We start from the raw sequence: 22181 nt of genomic DNA, 5'->3' as shown, positions 1-22181 counted from the left end.
GTAAGATATCAATCATTACTTTATAAAATGAGTTCTTTTACTAATATGATCTCCTATTTCTTGATTCCAAGGCAGGAGAGGTGAGTTTGCCGGAAGTAGATAAAGGGGATTTCCCTGATGATCATCCCGTTGGGTCTCGCCGAGGAGACTCATGTGGTGACCTGTGACAACAGCGTGGGGGCTCCACAAGAACACGATGCCAGGTAAATTTCAACAAGTGCTGTTCATATATTCGTACACGGGAACAATTGCCTTGAATGATACCACGCCATTTTCCCTGTTGCAATGCTGTCATCTTTCGCACATATCCACGTGATTGAACACGTCCATCCACAAGTCATCAGCTGATCATGACAAAGTTGTTACATTCATTGCAATTGGAACTTGGAATTAGCAAACATATAATGAACATAACCGATAGCTGCAATTAACTACATGTAACTGTTGCAATCCTTAGTCCTTCGACAATTGTTCGCCCCAGGGTTAGGGTCACCGGTAAGGGTTGTAACATCGACGGCTGGACATACAATGCGTAAGGCAGTTCCAGATCACTAACGAGTAACGAAACACCGACTGCATGCGCCTCCGCAAAAATATATCTGAAGCGACTAAGGGTAATTCTGCCTGAGCAATGTTTCATGTTACTCACACCAAAATATAAAATTTACTCGGTCCTGATTGACTTCGGAGATATCGCAAAAGAACTCCATTCCGAAGAAGTTCCGAATCATTTCAGGGTATTCCGGATCACGCGACCTAACGAGGCAGTGTTCGGTTATTGATGCTTGTTTGGGGCAACAGGGGTCTGTGTCAAACAGTAATTGAATAGATGCGTTAACAATATTCATAATGTTTGATAAATGAATAATCATCAAACACTGCAGTTGATAACAACAGCCGCTTGGTAGATAGTTTTAACATTTCAAACAATCTATCTTTGCTGCTCATAACAACACATTCCAGAATCATGATTCCAGGTACCACTGTGGGCATGAAAAATATTCTCTTGCGGTTTATACATACGTGGTTTATGGTACTGACCTCTTCAGTATTGATATGTAATATTTTGTTGTGACTTTTACATGCGATTTTAACTTGTAAAGTACAACTATCGAGACAAAATAACCCATTCTTTTCAGAACCTTTAACGCTTTATTCAGTCAATATGAAGATTCTTAACATGCAATCCTCAGTTATTGATTGTAAAGTCAACAAACATAGTCTATTAATACCAGCATATTTGAACTATTTATGTGTGTGTATCTTCGTATTTCTAAAAATGAAACAAATTATAGCTCGTGTCTACTCCAGCCTCATTTATTCCACCTCTGGCATAAGTAAACGGGCATTTTTGATTGTCATTAAAAGCTTACTTTCTGTTGCTGTGGTTAATAACGTAACGACATGGTATGACCGTACCTCCCCTTTTTTCTGCCGGTGAGCAGTCCAAGGAGGAAAGCTGGGAACAGGCTCTCCAGCTGGCTCAGCAGACACACAGCCTCCTACATCAAGAATTTGCCTGAATGACCCTGCACTTGGTAGTGAATTGTACCATACTAAAATGCACCAAGTTATTGAAAAAAAAAGAATAATATGACTTGAAAAAACACAAAACAATTTCAACCCCAAAGCATTGTCAAGTTGGTTATTTCCTGACAGGCTGTTCTGTACTGCAAATTGTGTTTTGGTGAAATGAAGACCCGAATGTTTTATGTATCTACTTTGAGCAAAGAACATCTAAGACAGACCCTTGAGTGAGTATATATTTTAAATAAAGAGAACCAAAGCAACATCGTGGAACTAGTAACTTTATTTCAACAGTAATTAACATTTTTTGGCGGTTGACAGTTATGAGGTGATCCCTATTTTCTGGTGATCCGGAACTGACTTAACCATGTGGTTCCATAAATTATTCATTTCTCCAACAATATGGCAAATGTAGAGAAGATTTTTGTTGCTTTTCACAGGTGAAAAGTATATGCATGCAGTGGATTGTTAACATGAAGCAACTTGATTCTATTCTTATTTGAGACGGGCCATTCCAAATGAGTTACCTTTTCCTGACGTGCCAATGATTAATTACTCGGTGATAGGTATCTTAATTACAGGGCGTGCAAGTAAACTTCTGGTTCAGATCAAGTTAAACAAAATATATCACCTTAAAGAGCACTGTCTCGGTTTTAAAGTGAGAGGCTGAGTGAAGAAATCCATCAAGATTTACAGTTTCTAGGGGTATGCGTCAGTGATCGGAATTGCTGTGATCCAGAATTCCCTTGTCCACTGTATTCTATAGGGCATCAGGTTAGAGTTAGGTGTTATTTAACTTTAGAACTTCCACTGCCAAGCCTGGAGAACACCTAAACACTGTTTGGCAACAGTGCTTGTCTTTTGAACAAGTTATGTAACCACAACTATTGGATAAGTGTCCTGTAGAGAACTTTAAACACACGACAAATGTGCATTAACTCTAAGTAGCATATTCCCCTAAATCTTTTGTCAACATAATATTTTCAATCTCAGCTCCCTGGGGACCATACAACTCTTGCAGCCTACCAGGCACACCGAGATAATATGGCTTTCCCATCCTTACAAGGTACCCATTCACAGCTGGGTGGATTGGGACAGATCGTCACAGTACTTTGTCCATGTTTACTGCACGTTGCTGTACCTGCAACTAGGTGTTTGCACGTATACATGTGGCCACCATCTGGTCATCTACCAACAGATTAGTGGGTTCTTTTAAGTGCACAGGGTTGTGTACTGCACACTAGGGGTTGTGACAACACTGAAAGAGTCTGCACACAAAGTTGACACCAAGCTTTTTTACGAAAGGTCACAGGTGGGCTCGATCCCGGCACGTCCAAGCTTGCTGGATTAGTAGTCTGGTGCTTTAGACAGCTCTCCCACTGCGTCCCCATTTTAGTTTTCTTTCAAAGAAAATCCACAAGGATTTAAAATGTTTCTGTTCCAGGCAAGACAAAGATGCCTTCATCAAGAGAGGCAAAGGTGTGTGTGTCGTGCTTGCGGACTTCCAGCCAGTCATTTGCCTGCGCCAGGTGCTACCTCGTCACATACTGCTCTCAACGCTGCTGTGATCAACACTGGGCCAAACACAAAGACGACTGCAAGTTTGTCACCTGGCACCGCAAACATGTCGGGTGGAACTTCTGTCACTCCTGCTTTGCACACGCCTGTCCACATGCCTCATACAAGCTGAAGAGATGTGGGGGATGTTTGAGAGTGAGTTTATATCTGTGACAGAGATATATGCGATGATAGGCTTCCTGCATTGTTTAAGTGTATCCTATGCTTTTATCATATATGGTCTTGAACCATCCACAACATGCTTAGTGGTGATGGGATAGGTCCTGTCAAAATGGCTACACGTCAAAATGGTCTGAAACAAAATAATGTTCCTGGCTGCTGATTTTATTAATTAACCATCTATTTGTATTTATCAAGAAAATGTTGGGAGAGTTACTGAACAGCTCAAACTATTAAGTAACAAGCTCGAAGTATCAGTTGAAAAAGCATTTCAAGAACAATGCTCATTATTGTGAAAAAAATATGTATGACCAATTTGACTTTTTCAAGGGCCATTTTCTCTAGGGGTTGTGGCCATTTTGACAAGGGTCAGTGCGGCCATTTTGACTAGGGGTTGTGGCCATTTTGACAAGGGTCAGTGCGGCCATTTTGACTAGGGGTTGTGGCCATTTTGACAAGGGTCAGTGCGGCCATTTTGACTAGGGGTTGTGGCCATTTGACAAGGGTCAGTGTGGCCATTTTGACAAGGGTCAGTGTGGCCATTTTGACCTGTTCCCTGGAGGGATAGGCAAGTGATTAAGGCATTCTGCCATGACTCAAGAAAATACTGGATTCTGATTGGTTGTTCAGAAAATTCAAACAGTATTAATTCTGGATTGACGCTATCTGATTTTAGGCCATCTCACCACACATGAACAAGCCTTATTGTGAGAACTACTTCCTTTTGACCACAATGATGGCGGGTCATATCAACAACAACTCCATGGATTTTGACGCTGGCTCGGGAATTTGCCATATAGATCTATGTGGTTCGAAATTTTTGGATTGAACATGAGTCTGATTTCACGGCGCTTCACTATGCATGTATATACAACATTGCCGCACTACTTCAGCTTGACCATCAACATGACTGATATCAACACAACAGACGTGATGGAAATGCTGATAAAAAACATTTATTCAAACTCAAAAAATACAATTATATGATATTTCCGCCACAATTATTTGGGAATTTCACTATCATAATACCCTCTGTTATAAAGACATTCAATTACAATACACAGCCCCTAACATAAACAATATCTAACACATAAATCAGAATGCCTTGCCAAAATACACCCCTATGTATACAAAATTGTGCAGCAAAACATTAGTAAACATTTACCCACCTGGAAAATGGTATATTTGTTTCCATTTAGAATGGGAAATTCGCACGATAACGGTTCTGGCGAAACACCAGATTTATGCTACTCATGCTCCATCATGTCACAATAATGTACGTAAAAATTTGAACCCCCAGAGTTCTACTCTGCCATCCTCCCCGCAAGGCAGTCGCTGTTATGTTCGTACACTTTGAGAAAAGCTTGGCCTCAGTCCATCCCCAAATGATGAAAACAAAGTTTCCCGGAGTCCCAAGTTAGTTGCATGTGCACACATTTTGACAAAACAGCTGGGCGTCCAGTTCCAATTGAAATTTAGTCGCCATCGATTCAGTACAGCATGTCTCTCATTTTCAAACACAGTAGGTCTATCTCCTAATTTGCTTGTCACATCAAAGACCCGGGTTCGATTCCCCCCTTGGGTACAATATGTGAAGCCCATTTCTGGTGTCCGCTGCCATGAAATTGCTAGATTGGTATTAAAAGAGTTGTAATACAATCCCACTTTGAAATGATGACTGTGTTGGAGAGGAGTGAGTCAGCTGGATTTTGGCAACATTCCAGCAATATCATGGCACAGGACGCCAGGAGAAAGCTTCATATATTGTTCCTATGTGGGGAATGAAACCTACACCTTCAGCGTCACTGGCGAACATTTTAACTGTAATAGCTATCCCACCACCCAGTTGGATAGCAAACCGCCAGCAGCATGACTTTAATAAGTGAGGATATTTACCCAACTCTGTTTTTTCCAGGTGAGTTACTGTTCACGAGAGTGTCAAGACAACGATTGGCGATATCACGCACCTGTCTGTACAAACGACAAGAACCGAGAGAGACCGAAATACACAATCAGATTGGATGACCTACCACTGGAGGTTCAAGAGCAGGACCTGAGAGGCCACGCAATCAGCCCCAAGGCAGATGAAGAGATGGAGAAATCCAATGCTAAGAAGAAAGGCAAGAAGAAGCAGAAGTCTTTGACAGAGGAGAACTGTGAAGTTGGGGAATTGGAGTTGCAGGTCATGAAGGAGAATCAGCTGAGACAGATGTTGCGGCAGAAGGATGAGGAAGAGAAGAGACAACATCTGCAGCGGTTCCAGTGCCAGGTCAGTCCGGACGGATCCGTCAAACCGGAAATGTGGGAGAAGAAATGGAAGCAGAGTAAAAGAATTCCCAGCCTGACAGCCAAGGGACAGACTTCCTCTCATGTAAGTACTGGTCAGATTATCTTCTATATATAAGTAATGATAAGTCTGCTCTCTCATGTAAGTAATGATTGGTCTGCTGTTTGTGAGAGTACTATATGTGAATAGAGTTCATCTGCATCTCTTAAGTACTGTCAACGCTGCTGTCTCACATAAGTACAGGTCAGCTCCGTCTCATATAAGTATGGGTCAAGTCCATCTCATGTAAGTACTTGTCAAGTCCATGTCATGTACCGGTAAGTATGGGTGAAGTCCATCTCATGTGAGTACTTGTCAAGTCCATCTCATGTAAGTACGGGTCAAGTCCATCTCAACAAGAAACAAAGCACATGAACTACTTTTGCTGAAATATCTACAACAACTTCTGCTCTCATAACAGTCTAGATGATTAACAAAAGCATGCTTTATGATGCTACATTTATTCCAAAGAGATAAACTAATTATTCAGCAGTATACTTGATGCAGAGTCCTAGTTCAAGGTCAGTGTGCACAAACTGCTGTAAAATTAACAATATTTTGTAGTGACACATATTTAGAACCCGTCTACATGAAAAGAAATGTAAGAAACTCACAAGATATTAGTTGTGTAAGAGTATTTAACAATCATTATTGTTACTACAAAACATATGCTAAAATTAACAGTAAGTTGCAGTGGGAGAAAGAGTACAATTTTGTCTGCTTTTATTAAATATCAGTATAGAAAGTACCACAGATGTTATATAGAAAGAGCCTTTCTATTACTTAGGAATCGGCTGAGATAAGAACTTTTGCTTTCTATTTTCATTGGAGTATTGTGTTGGGTTTCAGGCAATCCAACAGACTCACTACCGTATTCGTCTCTCCAACACCCCGCCAGTTATCCACGAGGGTTTCCGGAGGAACCCAGACAACACAAACAGCTATGAGGAGGAGATTGAGGAGAAGCAGCCAGATGGCACCGTCACTATCAGGAAGACCATCATCACCAACGGGATCATCGAGAATGACGCTCAGCTTGAGGAGATCACGCGTCAGTTTGGGGTGGATTTTTCCCATCATCCAGGTGGAACTCTAGCAGATCCTGACTATGACAGTGACTGATGTTACTGCACGATTTGTACAGGGTTGAACAAGTGTCTATTTGCCAGAAGATACCAGCTGGTATTTGAATTAATTGTAAAATACAAGAGAGATTTGTTTAACTAATCTGGGTACCGATCCACAAAGCATCCATAGCGTTATGAGCTATCGTAACTATATAGTTTATTGTTGGCTTACGAATATCATAGTGTTATAAACACTTTGTGGATTGGTACCCTGCAGACAACCAAAGAAATGAAATTAGCAGAATATCAGAATGTATCAGAAGTGGCAAATCACTAGATTACGTTTTAGTCACTAGATGAAACTAATTACTACTGCTGTTGTTCATTCTGTCTATGGAACCAGACACTGCACATTTTCTGAGAACCTTGTATACAAATAATCTCTCTTTGTTGGTTAAAACTGTTATAGAACATTGTGAAACTATTACTTACTACAGATGCTATATTGAGAGTCTTAGATTATGTATTTGATAATATTTTATTTCTTACCGTTCTGGGGATGGTGGGGTGACCAAGTGTTTAAGTGTTTGTCCATCACGCCGAAAACCCGGGTTTTATTCCCTCTAAGGGTACAATGAGTGAAGCCCATTTCTGGGATTCCCCATTGTGAGGTTGCTGAAATATTGCTAAAAGCAGCATAAAAATCACTCTCACTCACTCACTCACTCACTCACTCACTCACTCACTCACTCACTCACTCACTCCTACAGCTGTATGTTCAGAGGCACTGTCCTTCTACAATTACCATATTTAGATCTCAATAATCTAATGATTTTGAACTGTGAACAGGGTACAGAACAAGCTATAAGTCTTAACCCAGAGTAATTTGAATCTGTATAATGTATGGAAATGATTGCGTGATAATTAGGTATAAATATGTTTTATTCATACTTTTTTTATAAATTACTATGGAGTGATGTTGGCAATGTCCTGTGTTCATCGAGCACTGACTGAGTGTGCAGGTATTAGATGCTAATGCAGATGCAGAATAAGATTCTTTCTTCTTCTACATGTATATATTTTCATATAAAGTGATTCCAAGTTTTTTGCTTGAAGATTTCATTCTGACAAGGTTTGTGTGGAAAACACTTTCACAATGAGTGCAAGGTACAGAGATTATAATCTAGAATTTATAGAATATTTTCTTATGAATACTACACTGGTTTTGAAACCTGCTGATGCTGTTTACAGCACTTATAAGAATAATGAACTTCTTTCCACTTTACTGACATAATGTCATTGGTTTTTTTAAGACATTAGCTATTTTGTGTGTGGTAGGAAATATGTTGATTAGATTATCGTTTGATCATGACACGTGAGGAGTGTGGTGTCACTCCACTTTTAGCAATATTCCAGCAACATCACAGCAGTTGTAGCAGGTATCACTTGTCTAGCTCAGTTAATTCAGATTTACCTTTATTTTTATTTATTGATTTCTGGTATGAAGATCACCGAACCTCCACATGTCATGTCTGCCAGCTAAATGATCAGGATAAGCATTGAAATTCTATTACAGGCTAGCATCGCTTTTTGAACTGTGTATCTGATGTCTGTAATTGTTGGTAGAACAAAAATGAAACAATGTAGACTAATATAGTAATAACAGCAGCTGAAATATCCGTAGTGATCTGTCTCACAGTCCCTCAACGGCATGTTCTTCTTTTCAAGCCTTTTCTGCAGTGCTATAGTCATTGATAAAGCAAGTCCAGATTATCTCAGGTTCTGAATCTACATACCATTCCATTGGGGTTCCTTTTCAATGTAATCGGAACTATTTGTTTCTGTCATAAGTGTATATATTCAGAGACTAATCATTAGTCTGTATCCTTGATGATTATCATGATCATGTCATTTAGATATCTGTGTAATCCCCATTTGTTTGAGGGCCATGCCTTTGTTTCCCAAAAGGCATGCAGTCAATGGAATATTTCTGTTCTGCTTTGATGAGCTTTTGTTCTCATCAAAATTTTTAAATGAGGTGTTCGGGGTGAAGCTGAATCTTTAAGGCTAAAAGTTTGCTCAGTGTTTATCTGATGAGAATTCCTGTGGAAGTTTGTACAGCAATGTGCCATAATTACGCCATAAAAGGACTGCCAGGCAGCGATGAGAAATAGACGGGTCAAGTTAAAATGCTTAATGCACTCAATCTACAAAGTGATGGGGGCTCAGATTTCAAAGGGTACATTTTCAGGGGTCACAGATAATGTAGGGGAGTATCTCTCGTCATCTGCTCCATGTAAACACTTCACTCTGCCCCTATTTCCACTTCCACAAAGCAATATTCGCACCAACACTATGTAAGTTTATGTTCACACGGGCGGTGGGATAGCTTAGCGGTTAACAGGTTCACACGTCGTGCTGAAGACCACAAAGCAATATTCGCACCAACACTGTGTAAGTTTATGTTCACACGGGCGGTGGGATAGCTTAGCGGTTAACAGGTTCACACGTCGTGCTGAAGACCACAAAGCAATATTCGCACCAACACTGTGTAAGTTTATGTTCACACGGGCGGTGGGATAGCTTAGCGGTTAACAGGTTCACACGTCGTGCTGAAGACCACAAAGCAATATTCGCACCAACACTGTGTAAGTTTATGTTCACACGGGCGGTGGGATAGCTTAGCGGTTAACAGGTTCACACGTCGTGCTGAAGACCACAAAGCAATATTCGCACCAACACTGTGTAAGTTTATGCTCACACGGGCGGTGGGATAGCTTAGCGGTTAACAGGTTCACACGTCGTGCTGAAGACCACAAAGCAATATTCGCACCAACACTGTGTAAGTTTATGTTCACACGGGCGGTGGGATAGCTTAGCGGTTAACAGGTTCACACGTCGTGCTGAAGACCACAAAGCAATATTCGCACCAACACTGTGTAAGTTTATGTTCACACTGGCGGTGGGATAGCTTAGCGGTTAACAGGTTCACACGTCGTGCTGAAGACCCGGGCTCAATTCCCCACATGGGTCCAGTTGTGGAGACCTATGCCATGATTTTGCTGGGTTATTGCAAAAATATGTCTTAAACTAGACTCTCTCTGTGCATTAATGTTTCAGTGTTCAGATGATTGTTAGAGCTAAGGCAGCTTTGTGCAAGTGAGCCTTGGTCACATGTGGCCCAGTGGTCTCACTGCAATTCTGTATGTAGAGTTGTTTCCCTTAACTGTGGCAGGATCCTGTTATCATTCTAGCTTCAAGAGGTGTATACTCCACAGGGAAATGACAATGAAAATTTTCTATTGACCTGCCATCATTTCATCAGTCATGGATGTTTGTCACTGTGAAAATGGACTTTCTATTAAAATCATTATTCCAAGGATTACTGTATGATCCCCAGGGAGTTGAGATTGATAATATGACAGACCCAGTGACTAAGGGAAAACAAAGTGCCTTTGAACAGCGGAGGTGGATATTGGCACTATACAAATGTCTGTATGATATTAACATCACCTGAACCCTCTCTGATGTATACTGGTTTTAATGTGTAAAACATGATTTGGGTTCTCTCAAGCCCAACTCAGTCCTTGCGGTATTCATCCAGCAAGTTTCCATCTTTTGTTACAGTGGGGGAACGTTTAGGGGAGAACAGACACATCTGAGGTGTTGTCAGAGTTTACATGAATGTCCTATTCACAGATTTATCACTTGGTTCTGATCTGTGGTGTGTTTTGATATACTAATTTCAATATTTAGTCTTGCATAACATTTAATCATTCAGAGAGCTTTCATGAGGCAATCATCTGCTTTGTGTGACAGACAAATCAATGTTATGCACGAAGGAACAGTGTTTAAAATTAAGCATGAAAGTTACTTTTTTGTCTTTGATGTTAAAAGGTAAAGATCAAAGGTCCAAAGATTGAAATACTAGCAGTTCCCCTTAGAAGCCCAGACTCCCTTTAAACATGATAGCTAAAAGCTTTAGAGATGTCCAAATTCTAGAGGTGCAACCCGCAAAGGGCCTAAGATTACCTTTAAACATGAAAGTAAGGGAACCTTTATAAGTAACAGTTTGGAAAGGAGAGAGAAGGTGAGATGGGGGATGGTCCAGTCTAAGTAAACTTATCCTCAGTACTTTTCGTTACACTCCACCACTGAGTCTAACAAAACCTGATGGTAGGTCACGTCAGGTAACCTTTGAGATTGACCAATCAGAACACAATTTACCAAATCGCGAAAGTGCACATTTGCACATCCCTTATGAACTTTTTATCGCGAAAAGGTTCATACCCGAACGATTCTGAATGCTATTTAGCGTACAATCGCTTCCGGGTGATGCACACGGCGTACATACTGCCGTGACAACGGTGTATAAATAGTAGCTTATAATAGTGTTTTTGACAATATTCAAGGATGTTAATTTGCAGAAATATTAGCTAATGGTAACCATGTCAACAGAAACCCCAAAGCGTATATACTGCAAGTCAAATAACTGTGTTATATACTGGTTTTTGTTCGTGAAGAGATCTGTGTCGGTGACCTGAATACTTTGAAAGTCCCTCCGATCCCTAAATAGTAGCAGTTGTCTGATTGGTTAAATCTATTTAACCGTCTCGCATTTGATTGGACCATCACTGGTTGCTCAAAGGTTACCTGACGCGACCTTCTACTAGGTTTTGTTAGACTCAGTGGTGGAGAAATACACTAAGACTACGTTTACTTAGACTGGGGGATGGTCACCCATTTTGTTCTGGGGAGGTCATCAATTTTGTACACATGCATTAAGAAGTGGGTCATTGATTTTGTACATGGCATTAGAAGGGGAGGGGTGGGGGTATTCTGTCACTTACTCACTTACTCTGTACATTAATTTTAGGGAAGGTCATTCATACACGCTTCTCCATAAAAATCATTATCATCACCCAACATGAAGGTCAAGAGGTCTTGATTCTGTTGAAAGATGAATGTTGTGTTGTCCTAAGATTGAAATACCAAAGCAGCACCCCAGACTGCCTTTAATGTTGAACACTGAATGAGTCTTGCCAGTGAGAACAACTAGAATTATATTGTGTATATATCGTATCATTTAATCTTATTGCTTGTGTGTATCATATTGTACATACCTTCGTATTACACAAGCTGTGTATATATCCATATGTATATCCACCATGTTGATAAATATATCCATATGCATCATCTATTATCAGTTTTCATATAGCTGAAATTTGGAGATATGTTGACGAGTGCCTATGGCCAAAAATGAATGAATTATCAGATTTTCATCCAAATATTGTCATATTTGGCAGTGGAATTTTATTTTGAAAATTTTATTCTTTTTAGATTGACACACCAGTAACAAGTCTACACAGTATTTATTGTATTAAGGGTGTACGTTATGTCTCACAAATGTTGGGTGAAAATCTTGTATTCAATTCATGATGGCTTAAAATACAGAATTGTGATGAATTTTACAAAGGTTTTGATGTTACAAATGGATTTGTTAACAGAAATATTTTACTATGTGAGTTTTTTGTGTACTGGTTACATATTTTTAGAGCTGTTTGTTTCTATCTGGAAGCAAAGTACATATTGGTTAACACTGTTCATAAGAGATTTTAATGAAATATTGTTCTTTGTACAATTGTGTATCTTTGTTTATTTGTATGTCAATGCTTTTTATCTATGGAGTATGGGAACTTCTTGCATTTCATAAAATAATGGTAGCATAATGAATTTGAGACTGAGACAGCATAATGTACAAACATGAAATGCTGTCATTTGTGTTTGTCAGATGTTATTCATAAATATGTCACACTGAAAGCTTCCCTTGAAGACAAACACTTTGGTACACGGTGTGTTCTGTAGTCAGGTTACAGGATTTGTGAAAGTATTGGGCTCCTGTATTAAGCAAAGATGCCAACCCATATGATTGTATGGTATTTGTTACTAAAGAAAACCAACACAAAATACATGACTACAATGGCAATAAAAAAAATATGAATTAAAAAATAGAATAATCAAATTACCAAATAGCATTTATTCAGAGTCAAGCGATATGTGGATGCTTACTTCTTATCTAGGTGAGTACAATGTTAATAAATATCTGAAAAAAATTATTTAATGTGAAAATTCTTTGGAACAGGTAATACTGATTTTTGCCAAGAAATACTAATTTTTGCATCATTTTTTGGCCCAAATACTGTTTGGGCAAAATTAGGGTTGGCATCTCTGAATATGTTTTGGCCAGATTCTGTTCCAGGAGAAGTTTACAGTTTGGACAAACTAGTTGACTGTCTTTTTTGACATCCAAAAAGCTGTACTATTTTACACTCATCTTTGTTATCTCCAGGGTATACTTTCTGATAAGTCTCCACTATACCTTGGATGCATCTACAGCGGCTCGGCCAGATAAAACTCCTTCTACCTCTTTCAGAGTACCTCCGCACCATTTGTACTGCCAAGTTTAATTGGTTAGATAATTCTTGAAGCAAACGTGAGTTGTGATTGGTTCGCTCAACTTCCCAGCGTAGACACCTGATTGGGTGAAGTGCCAATCAAGGGAGGTAATAAATTCATCTGGCAGGGCTGAAGATGCATCCAGGGTACATGTATAGTGGAGACTTATCAGAACGTAGACCCTGGAGATATCAAGGATGTTTTTCACTGAGCTATTTTAAACTGTTTGAAAACTGCACCTTTAACAATGATGTTAAAGATCAGATTCAAAAAGGTTTAATGACTTTGTGACAATATTGAGAGAACTGGATGAGCTACACATGTTTAGAGGAATATCATTCATGAGGTGGTGACCATTGAACATCCTCATGTTTATGACAGTACTAAGAGAGCTGGATTGGCTATCTTGTTCGTAAACTGCAAAGAATGTTTTTAGAGGATTATCATTCATGAGGTAGTTATCACTGAACTGTATTGAACATCCTCTTGTTTGTATACTGGGTACATTCGCAGGTGTATTTGTTGTTACATTTTGTATAAAAAACTCACTCTTCAGCATTCCAAATTAGTTCTGACCAAGAGTATTTAAGATATGTTCCTGTGACTGTCTAGCTAGTAAGATAGAAAACCATTGAGCAAAGGGTTTGTTATAAAGTTTATGTTTGGTCGTGTGTTGTATTGTTGGCTGCAGTGTTCTGGATGATGCAGAACTCACTGAATAAAGTGAAGATTCATGTTTGAATCTTTTATGCCTTGGTGTAACAGGAAGTGAACCCTACGTGCTCCGGACTCTTGAAGATCGGAGTTAGAATTGGTCCTAATCAACCCATGCTGGTCATAAGAGGCAACTACCAGGATCAGGGCCATGTTAATGTATGGCACTTACGACTATGTTAACACGGAGGGAGCTTCGAAAATTAATAGTCTGTTTGTCGTGAAAACGCACCTATGAATTTCACTTTAAACAAAAAAGTAAATTAGATAAAGTGAAATTAAGATTGCGAATCCTCATAATTTTACCCTGCCAAATGCACATTTAAATCTCAGAATTTTATTAAATTTAGGATTAAAGTTGTTTAACAAACGATCAGTTTCAAATTGCTATTACAGGTTTGTAGTACAAGGGGGTAAGCGCAGTAGTTGGAACAGTGAAACAAATGCACGTGCGGTACGTGGTTAGCGTTAACTTGGACCAGCCCTATTTATTCCCTGTGTTTCACTTAATGTAGGTACCCCCATGTAATGTACATACACCCTTGTCACAGGGATACAGTTGTCAGTTCTGTAAAACTACTAGTATGTTTTTACCTTATTCAGTGGATAGCCCAAAACGCCAAGAAAAGTCAGGCAGGATTGCTGAATATTAAAACGAAATTTGCACATATGGGTAGATACACTTCCTGCCTTAACAAATGTATATAGTTTTATTGAAAATGTATATAGTTAACGATGAAAAAAATTTACAGACAGCATACCCATAGTTCCGTAGAAAAGACACCATCGGGTTTTAGGCCATCCCACTATTTGATGAGACGACTGTGTCATAACCGCAAACAGCCTTCCGAGAATATATTCCCGAAAGGCCATCACAGACCTATTAATCACTTTAGGCTGCATGTAAAATAAAATCAAATGTTTGTCGGGTTTGTTTTTTTCAAAAGTGAAGGGCCGCGAGGACGTGGTGTTTTTTAAACAAAAATTGACAGAGAAAAGGGTGACCAACACATTTTTCTTTTTTTTTCTGTCAGAAATACAGCTTGGAAAGTTTAGCACGCGTTAAAATCACACTCGTTCGTACAGACACTCATTCGTATAGTAGACAAATGGATTATTTGGACGCGGCCAAGTCAAAATTATTTTGTTCAAATGGCAATGAAAACCTGTTACGCACAAAGAAAAGTGACGCGCCGATGCCCTAGAAACATTTCACCAATTTGTTTAGCCTTAACAAATGTAAAACCATCTCACCAAGAAGCTAGGAAATTCCCAGTAACAACTTGATTCAGTCCTGTGTTTCCCACCAACTTCACGAGCATCAAGGGATTGTATGTTTCCATCACCATGGCAACAAATGGTCAGAACTTTACTTAAGGTGTTGCTTATCATAAAATGAATAACTGCGCAATCAACAGTTCGCAAAGCTGTATATCTATTGTAGTTTTACTGAAGGTATTGTTTGTCGTAAAATGAATAACAGCGCAATCAGTTTGCAAAGTTAAAGATCTACTGAAGTTTTGCTAATAATGCTGAATGAGTGGGCGAGTTAGCTATAGACCGCCTTTCGCAGTATTCCAGCAATTTCAGGAGGGGGACACAAGAAATGGGTCTCACACATTGTACCCATGTGGGGAATCGAACCTGGGTCTTCGGCGGACGAGCGAACGCTTAAACCAGTAGGCTACCCCACTGCCCCAATACATGATACATTAATAACTGTGGGCAACGTAATAAAAATACATTAAAACTTATGCATGAACATCAAGCTTTCGAAGACCATCGTAAAACCCTATAATTGTACCATGGTATATTTGGATCTAGTAGGAGCACTGCGCAACACAGCCAGAGACTCATTTTTAGCTTGCGGATTAGGAAATTCCACTTTCTATTTTCGCTTTCGTTTCAACAATGGACCCTGATTCAACGTAGTGTATGTCTTCGTGGAACCTAGAACAGGCGTAGTGACAGACACTAAGTAGTCTCACCGAGACGGGTGCTCCACTAGGCGGTCCCGTGGTTTTGTGACAACTCCAGGTGCGCTAACAGGTAAATCCTACAATGAACGCCCAGCCACACTCCACTTTTCTGGAAAAATGTCGACATTCCAGCAACATAGGCACAACACGACACGATCATATCGTTATGATCAAAACCCGTGAAGACGTATTTCAAACGCATATTAGCAGCGTAAGTTTTAATATTTCGACTCAGATTTGAAACCATATTGCGAATCAAGGCCTCGCTTTCACAACGCACTAAGATAACCTTAGTGCAATGTTAAAGAATGGGAGTAAAGTTTGCTACGTGATAGGAGACCCAGAACTGCCGGAAATGTCACCATTAATATACAGTAACAGGCATGTCATATCTAACAGTAACGCATTCTCTTCCCACAGTGGTTACTTGTCATACCTTCCTACGTAGGAAGATATGACAAGTAACCTCTGTGGGAAGAGAATGACTGCAACGGTATTATCGACTTTTGTGGAGTCGGATATACATGCTGTTGGTATATGAGCATTGCTTATCGTCAGTCAACAGAATTTTCAGACTGGCAGTTATATCTGAAACAGTATGTTGCGTCATGTATAAAAATAGATCTCACCATTTCCACGAATGATTGCGACACACCTGCCTGCAACGGTAAACTAGTGGGACGACATTGATCAGAGAGAGGTCAGCTGAAGGTGACGACCATTTCTATTAGCTGACTTGTTAATTTTTTAACAGCTTCGCAGGAATATACTGATAATATTTTATTTTCTAGTGAATGCGAGCTTTCCTTCGTATCTAAATCGTATGTAAAGGTAAGGTTTTATGTAGCTGACCAAGTGTTTCTGTTCTTACATTGGGCCCGGTTAGAACTGATCTTCAGCAACCCACGTTTGTAAGATACGACAAACTGACTATAGGAAATGGTTAGACTGGTAGACATGGCAGATACACGTCTTCGTATCATGACTAAATAGATCAATACTCATGGTGTGATTCTCAGGACTGGTTAGTTCAGATTATTTACAGACCGGCGTCATCTAGCTGGAATATTGCAGTGCAGCGTTAAAAGACAAATAAACAAACCGTTCTTACATGCGTAGTTTCACATTTATTGTTGCTTGAAAGGAGGTGTTTTAGCCATTGCAGGTGGCATCTGGAAGGTCAAAACGACCCATTGGCCTTCTTCTTTTCTCCACTGAGAGTCTGTTCCTAGTATATGGCTACCTGATTGACGATTGCATGGTAACTGTATCTAATGCCGATAGTTCACTGATGGACAAGACGTTCTGTCAGTGTTATACATCAGCTCGAAAACTAAATGCAACTGTTTGTGTTCGAACACTTGCTTCGTTGCAACAACCTAATATTTCATAACGAGTGAGTTTAGTTTTACACCGCTTTTAGAAATATTTTAATTCAAATTATGTTTTTCAGAGTATCCTATCAGCATGTCAACTAACAGTGTGTGCAGTGTTTGTGAGAGGAGGTCACCCAAGCCAAAAGCATGTTCCAAGTGCCATCTCACTCCTTACTGCTCCAAGGAATGTCAGAGGAAGGACTGGAAAAGGCACAAAGTATGGTGTGAAGGGATTCAGAAAAGTTTCAGCAACAGAGAAACTTCTCAACAAGAACTCGATAAAACAAATATGAAAACACAAACGTCATCTTCTGAAGGCTTGAATCAAGTGAAGGGAGGGAAGCGTCAGGGTGAAGACAGTGGATCTGCGCCACAAGAGAGGAACGCATGCAACTGGTGCCAGAAGGTCTGTGAGCAGTATCAAAGATGTTCCAGATGCAAGGTCACAAGGTACTGCTCGGCTGTATGTCAGAGGAAAGATTGGTTCAATGGTCATCAGAAAGAATGCAACCCTTTGGTGCCGCAGTCAAGTCCATCTGTGGCACCCGTAAAACAAAAGGACAAACATGAAGATGAACAGCCCAACCAAGCAAATGTAACCGATGAAAATCCCGAGGTTTCCTATGTGTGTGAGTGGTGTCAGAAATATATTGACTTTCCCTTACGCTGTTTGGGATGTACAAAGGTCACCTACTGCTCAGAAGAATGTAAGAAGAAGGACTGGGAATTAGAACACAAAACAAAGTGCGAAAATAACAAGAAAGCACTCAATCGATCCAGTCCATCCAAACCTTCAGAATACCTTCCATGTACCACCAACTCAGATCCAACAAACCCGGATTTAGCTGAAGGGATGTTACACTCTTGCTCATGGTGCCAGACGTTTCTTGATAAACCTTTGAAATGCACAGGATGCAGAAAGGTAGCGTATTGTTCAAGAGATTGCCAGAAGAAGGCCTGGACGAAGGATCACCACAAGCTGTGTAATGGAACAAAGCCGAGCAGGGAGAAGACTGCTACACAGCCTGCTGCAGCAAAAGAAAACAGAAAGGAACACGAAGCAGCAGTCACTTCCGGGGATCCTCATCTTGAAACGTGCTATCGGTGCAAGAAGAGAGGTGATGGAATGAAGAAATGCGCCCGTTGCAAGAATGTACTGTACTGCTCAAAGTCATGTCAGAGGGAAGACTGGCCTCGGCACAAACGTGACTGCATAACTGTTGATGGTGTCATCAAAACAAAGGAATTTGAGAAAGCCGAAGAAGAATCCCGTCGGTGTTTTGAACCTGAAGGTGGACCCCAAATGACGTACGCAGATCTCTTGGCACAGATGATGGGATTCGGACCATTCAATGTCCGACCGAGAATGGACTGGTCAGAGGCTAGGCGTATAGCTAAAACAAAGTTCCTGGGCTATGACATTATAGAGTCCCTGATTGACCTACATAGAGAGTTTTTATGGATGACACCAGTTACTCGCAACAAGGTGCTGTTGACCAGTATCAGTGGCTTACACCCATACCAGGCTAGGCATGCGATCTACATAAAGGTACGTCCATTCAGTATTAAGGTGCGTACTGTCGATGTATATAACCTTGCGCGTGGTAGCTTTCATGTTTATTATACAACCACAGGAGGGTGCATAATAAATATAGAACGTCATACTAGTATAATAATTGTATTAAACAAGATGATGTCATGGGAGCATAGAAACAACTCGTTCTCTGCTCCCATGACATCATCGAGTTCAATACAAAACACCCAAATGCATTAGTATGACGTTCAATGTATGTACATTAAGCAATATGTTTTGCAGCATGTTTCACACTTTCGAACTGATTATCAAGCGAGATGCTGCATGTAATTGTTGGACATTAAGATTAAACAATCTCTCTAAAACGAACGTATATTACAGAAAAATACGGTTCTTTAATTGTCTTGCTACATCTAAATGAGAAAAAGCTTACAGACTTTACATTTTCTGAAACTGAAAGTGCAGTGCAGTAATCTATGCATGCATTGATATTTAAGCATTAAGAAAGTGGTCGAGTGTAACACATTGAGATTACACTTTCTCTGTACAGAGTCTAGTACTTTTGTTAGGTCTGATCCTATCGGGCATTCGAACCCTTACCTTCAGAGTCAGGCCCCTAGTCGTCGGCACTTACAGTCAACGATTTAATGTCACCAGTCCTCTGTGGCTTCGCCGTGGGAGACCGCCAGAAGCTGAAATATTGCTGGGTGCGGCGTTAAACAACAATCAGTCATCTTTGTAGAAGTCGCGTTTGATGATTGATAATAACTATGTGTTACTATGAATTATAATGACAATAATTCTAGCTGCCTTCTCACTGGGGACCCATGAAGGTTCCGGGGTAGAATAGGCCTCCAGTAACCCATGCCTGCCGTAAAAGGCGACTGTGCTTGTCGTAAGAGGCAACTAACGGGATCGAGTGGACAGACTGGCTGACTTGGTTGACACATGTCATCGCTTTCCAATTGCGCTAATCGATGCTCATGTTGTTGAACACTGGACTGTCTGGTCCAGACTCGGTTATTTACGGATCGCCACCACACAGCTAGAATATTGCTGAGTTCGGCGTAAAACTAAACTCACTCACTCTCACTAGGCGTTTATATTACTCAGTGTAAGATAACTAATAGAAAGTTTATGATATATCTCTGTTTCAGGATGTGAACTTGGAAGAGACGTTTGTGATGTTCTACCTGAGCTTCGACAACCCCTACCCTTTCTTCTCCTGGTCGCAACTCACACCTGGCAACTACATCTGTATCCAGAACGCAGTATTCCACAATTTCCTGGATGGCACAACAGGAATCAGAGTTGATGAAGCTTCAGATGTCAGGATAATATGCTAGAGTTCCTGGCTACTGGAATGAACGCGAGGACTGTTAAAGAGTGGTGTTATTCATACCTCTGCATTGCGATGTTATTTTCACACATCCGATGTCTAGGTCAAATGCTAGAGTTCAATTCTTTGCTGGTGGAATGAACGCGAGGACTATCTAAGAACTGAATTATTCAGATCTCTGGTGAAAGCTGTTTTCAGTAGCCGTTTCAATGGTAACAGATTATATTTTTCACATTTCGTGAGGACCACCCGTGTCATTATTGTTGACGTGTTCATATTATCGTGTTGTGCGTTTGAAAGTTAAAACTGGTCATTTGTTGATTTTCAACAAAGATTATGCTCTTGTTTATTTTGAATTCAAGAAGAGCAATTGTAATTTGTTTAAGCTACCATGAATGCCAAGACTAAGTAGCCGTAGTGAGGAAGGGGGCACGATGTGTAAATATCTTAATTTATTCCCGTTAGGAGGCAATAGCCGTCACGTTGACAGTTTCGTTCACGGGCATGTGTATGCTGGTCAGCAAAATGTATTGGACCCATCTAACTAAAAACTGTGTTGTAATATTCAAGGTCTGTTTGACCCATTGTCATAACCGTTCATTTGCTTAATTGCATTCCCTTGTGTTTTATATTTATAGCAGCTGAAATTGTTCTTATCGCGTTTGTTGTAGCAAGTTATTTGAACCAATTAAACTGCAGAGAATTCTGCTATGATAATTCATAGAAATATATATTTGGTTACATTAAGCAAATTGTTCTTATCGCTTATTGGAACCCATTAAAAGCCTTAAGGCAGAGAATTCTGTTATGATGATTCATGGAAATATGTGTTTTGTTACATAAAGGACTGCAGGGACGTAGCTACCACTATCAAAGATTCCCGGCTTAGACATGACTGTTCCTTTAAAAAAAGCTTGGCAAGCATTCAATATCAGCTGAATATGAACCTGTCAGGCTGACACGAAAAAGTTGGCTTGCAGCGCGCCTGGACTGAAACACCACCACTCATTGCCTGTCATTATTCGTAGATACATTTAGCTTATCTGTATGGGTTTGTGCACTGTTGAAATGTGGTCTGTAAACAGGTACACAAAGGCTTGCGTTCGGATTTATCGCTGGTATGCAAAATTCAATAATTTCATGTAGATCATCGCTGTTCTGAAATATTGTGTATCAATTCAGATTTTAATTACAATTTGTGACGTTATTCCATTGTCTGCTCGCTCAATTATTTTCCAGTTACAACTGGTGGTAGTTCGTACCCTTTGCGTTACATTTGGCTAATAAAATTACCAATACTTTGAATGCAGTTTCAGTAGGGTAATATCCTTGTAACTCTCAATTGCTTAAAAAATGGTTTTCGGTGAGTCTTAATCTTATTTTGTAGGAGTTATTCGGACATTATCCCTACTGAATGAGCAGGCTGTCATTGATGTGTTCCTTTCAGATTTAAGGACTAAATGTTCTCTAGAAATGTGTGAGTAATTATGGTTTTACGCCGCTTTTGTCATTTTCCCAGCAATTATATAGATATATATATAGATATATATAGAGAGTCATATCATGAGCTTTTCCTTCCCAGGAAATACTTGTATCATCAATAACGTGAAAACTGCTGTCCAGATACGTTCGATATATATATATATATATATATATATATATATATATATATATATATATATATATATATATATATATATATATATATATATATATATATATATATATATATATATAGTTTTCACGTTATTGATGATACAAGTATTTCCTGGGAAGGAAAGGCTCATGATATGACTCTATTCTGATATTACACGTGCAGGAGAATCGATGATCAACCTGTGAGTTTATATATCAGTCCTTTCCCGTGGTGACTAGTTGGTTGGTTGGTTGTTTTACGCCGCACACAGCAATATTCAGCTTTACGTCTTCGGTCTGTAAATGATCGCGTTACCGGACCATATTTGCTAGAAGACTCTTGCTGACTCTTGCTGAAAAGATAGTACAGATCAAGGATGGTTTCAGATATGATGATCTGGCTCTTCAGACAACAAGTGATATTTCCCGTGAAATCGAGGATCTTTGCAATTATAGCATGAATGATTTCCATGCATTTAATTTACGTAAGA

General features: G+C 39.8%; 2 protein-coding genes across 5 annotated transcripts; both read left to right on the top strand.

Moving 5' to 3' along the window:
- Positions 1 to 107: 107 nt before the first annotated feature.
- Positions 108 to 6716, top strand: LOC137282687 (uncharacterized). Its single transcript, XM_067814474.1, has 4 exons — positions 108 to 203; positions 2972 to 3240; positions 5180 to 5635; positions 6440 to 6716. Exons 1-4 carry the CDS (start codon positions 197 to 199, stop codon positions 6710 to 6712), a joined length of 1005 nt encoding a protein of 334 aa, XP_067670575.1. The 5' UTR covers positions 108 to 196; the 3' UTR covers positions 6713 to 6716.
- Positions 6717 to 15723: 9007 nt separating this feature from the next.
- Positions 15724 to 21362, top strand: LOC137281842 (uncharacterized). 4 transcript variants are annotated; one of them, XM_067813482.1, is made up of 3 exons: positions 15724 to 15864; positions 17260 to 18731; positions 19874 to 21262. In XM_067813482.1, exons 2-3 carry the CDS (start codon positions 17274 to 17276, stop codon positions 20060 to 20062), a joined length of 1647 nt encoding a protein of 548 aa, XP_067669583.1. In that variant the 5' UTR covers positions 15724 to 15864; positions 17260 to 17273; the 3' UTR covers positions 20063 to 21262. The 4 variants fall into 4 exon arrangements, with proteins under 4 accessions (XP_067669583.1, XP_067669581.1, XP_067669582.1 ...); XM_067813480.1 differs by having other exon boundaries at positions 15724 to 15876; XM_067813481.1 differs by lacking the exon at positions 15724 to 15864 and adding an exon at positions 16456 to 16517 and having other exon boundaries at positions 19874 to 21362.
- The last annotated feature ends 819 nt before the right edge of the window (positions 21363 to 22181 follow it).

This window comes from Haliotis asinina, chromosome 4 (assembly GCF_037392515.1).
Source record: "Haliotis asinina isolate JCU_RB_2024 chromosome 4, JCU_Hal_asi_v2, whole genome shotgun sequence".
Taxonomy (NCBI): domain Eukaryota; kingdom Metazoa; phylum Mollusca; class Gastropoda; order Lepetellida; family Haliotidae; genus Haliotis; species Haliotis asinina.
The sequence above is the reverse complement of the archived record's forward strand: the minus strand, read 5'-3'. Positions and strand labels throughout refer to the sequence as shown.

What these genes read in the sequence shown, in the direction of transcription:
- LOC137282687 (XM_067814474.1), top strand. An exon ending in GATGTGGGGGATGTTTGAGA is followed by an intron (nt 3,241 to 5,179) that starts GTGAGTTTATAT and finishes TGTTTTTTCCAG; the next exon opens with GTGAGTTACTGTTCACGAGA. An exon ending in AGGGACAGACTTCCTCTCAT is followed by an intron (nt 5,636 to 6,439) that starts GTAAGTACTGGT and finishes GTTGGGTTTCAG; the next exon opens with GCAATCCAACAGACTCACTA.
- LOC137281842 (XM_067813481.1), top strand. Translation starts at nt 17,274, where the DNA reads ATGTCAACTAACAGTGTGTGCAGTGTTTGTGAGAGGAGGTCACCCAAG. An exon ending in GGCATGCGATCTACATAAAG is followed by an intron (nt 18,732 to 19,873) that starts GTACGTCCATTC and finishes TCTCTGTTTCAG; the next exon opens with GATGTGAACTTGGAAGAGAC.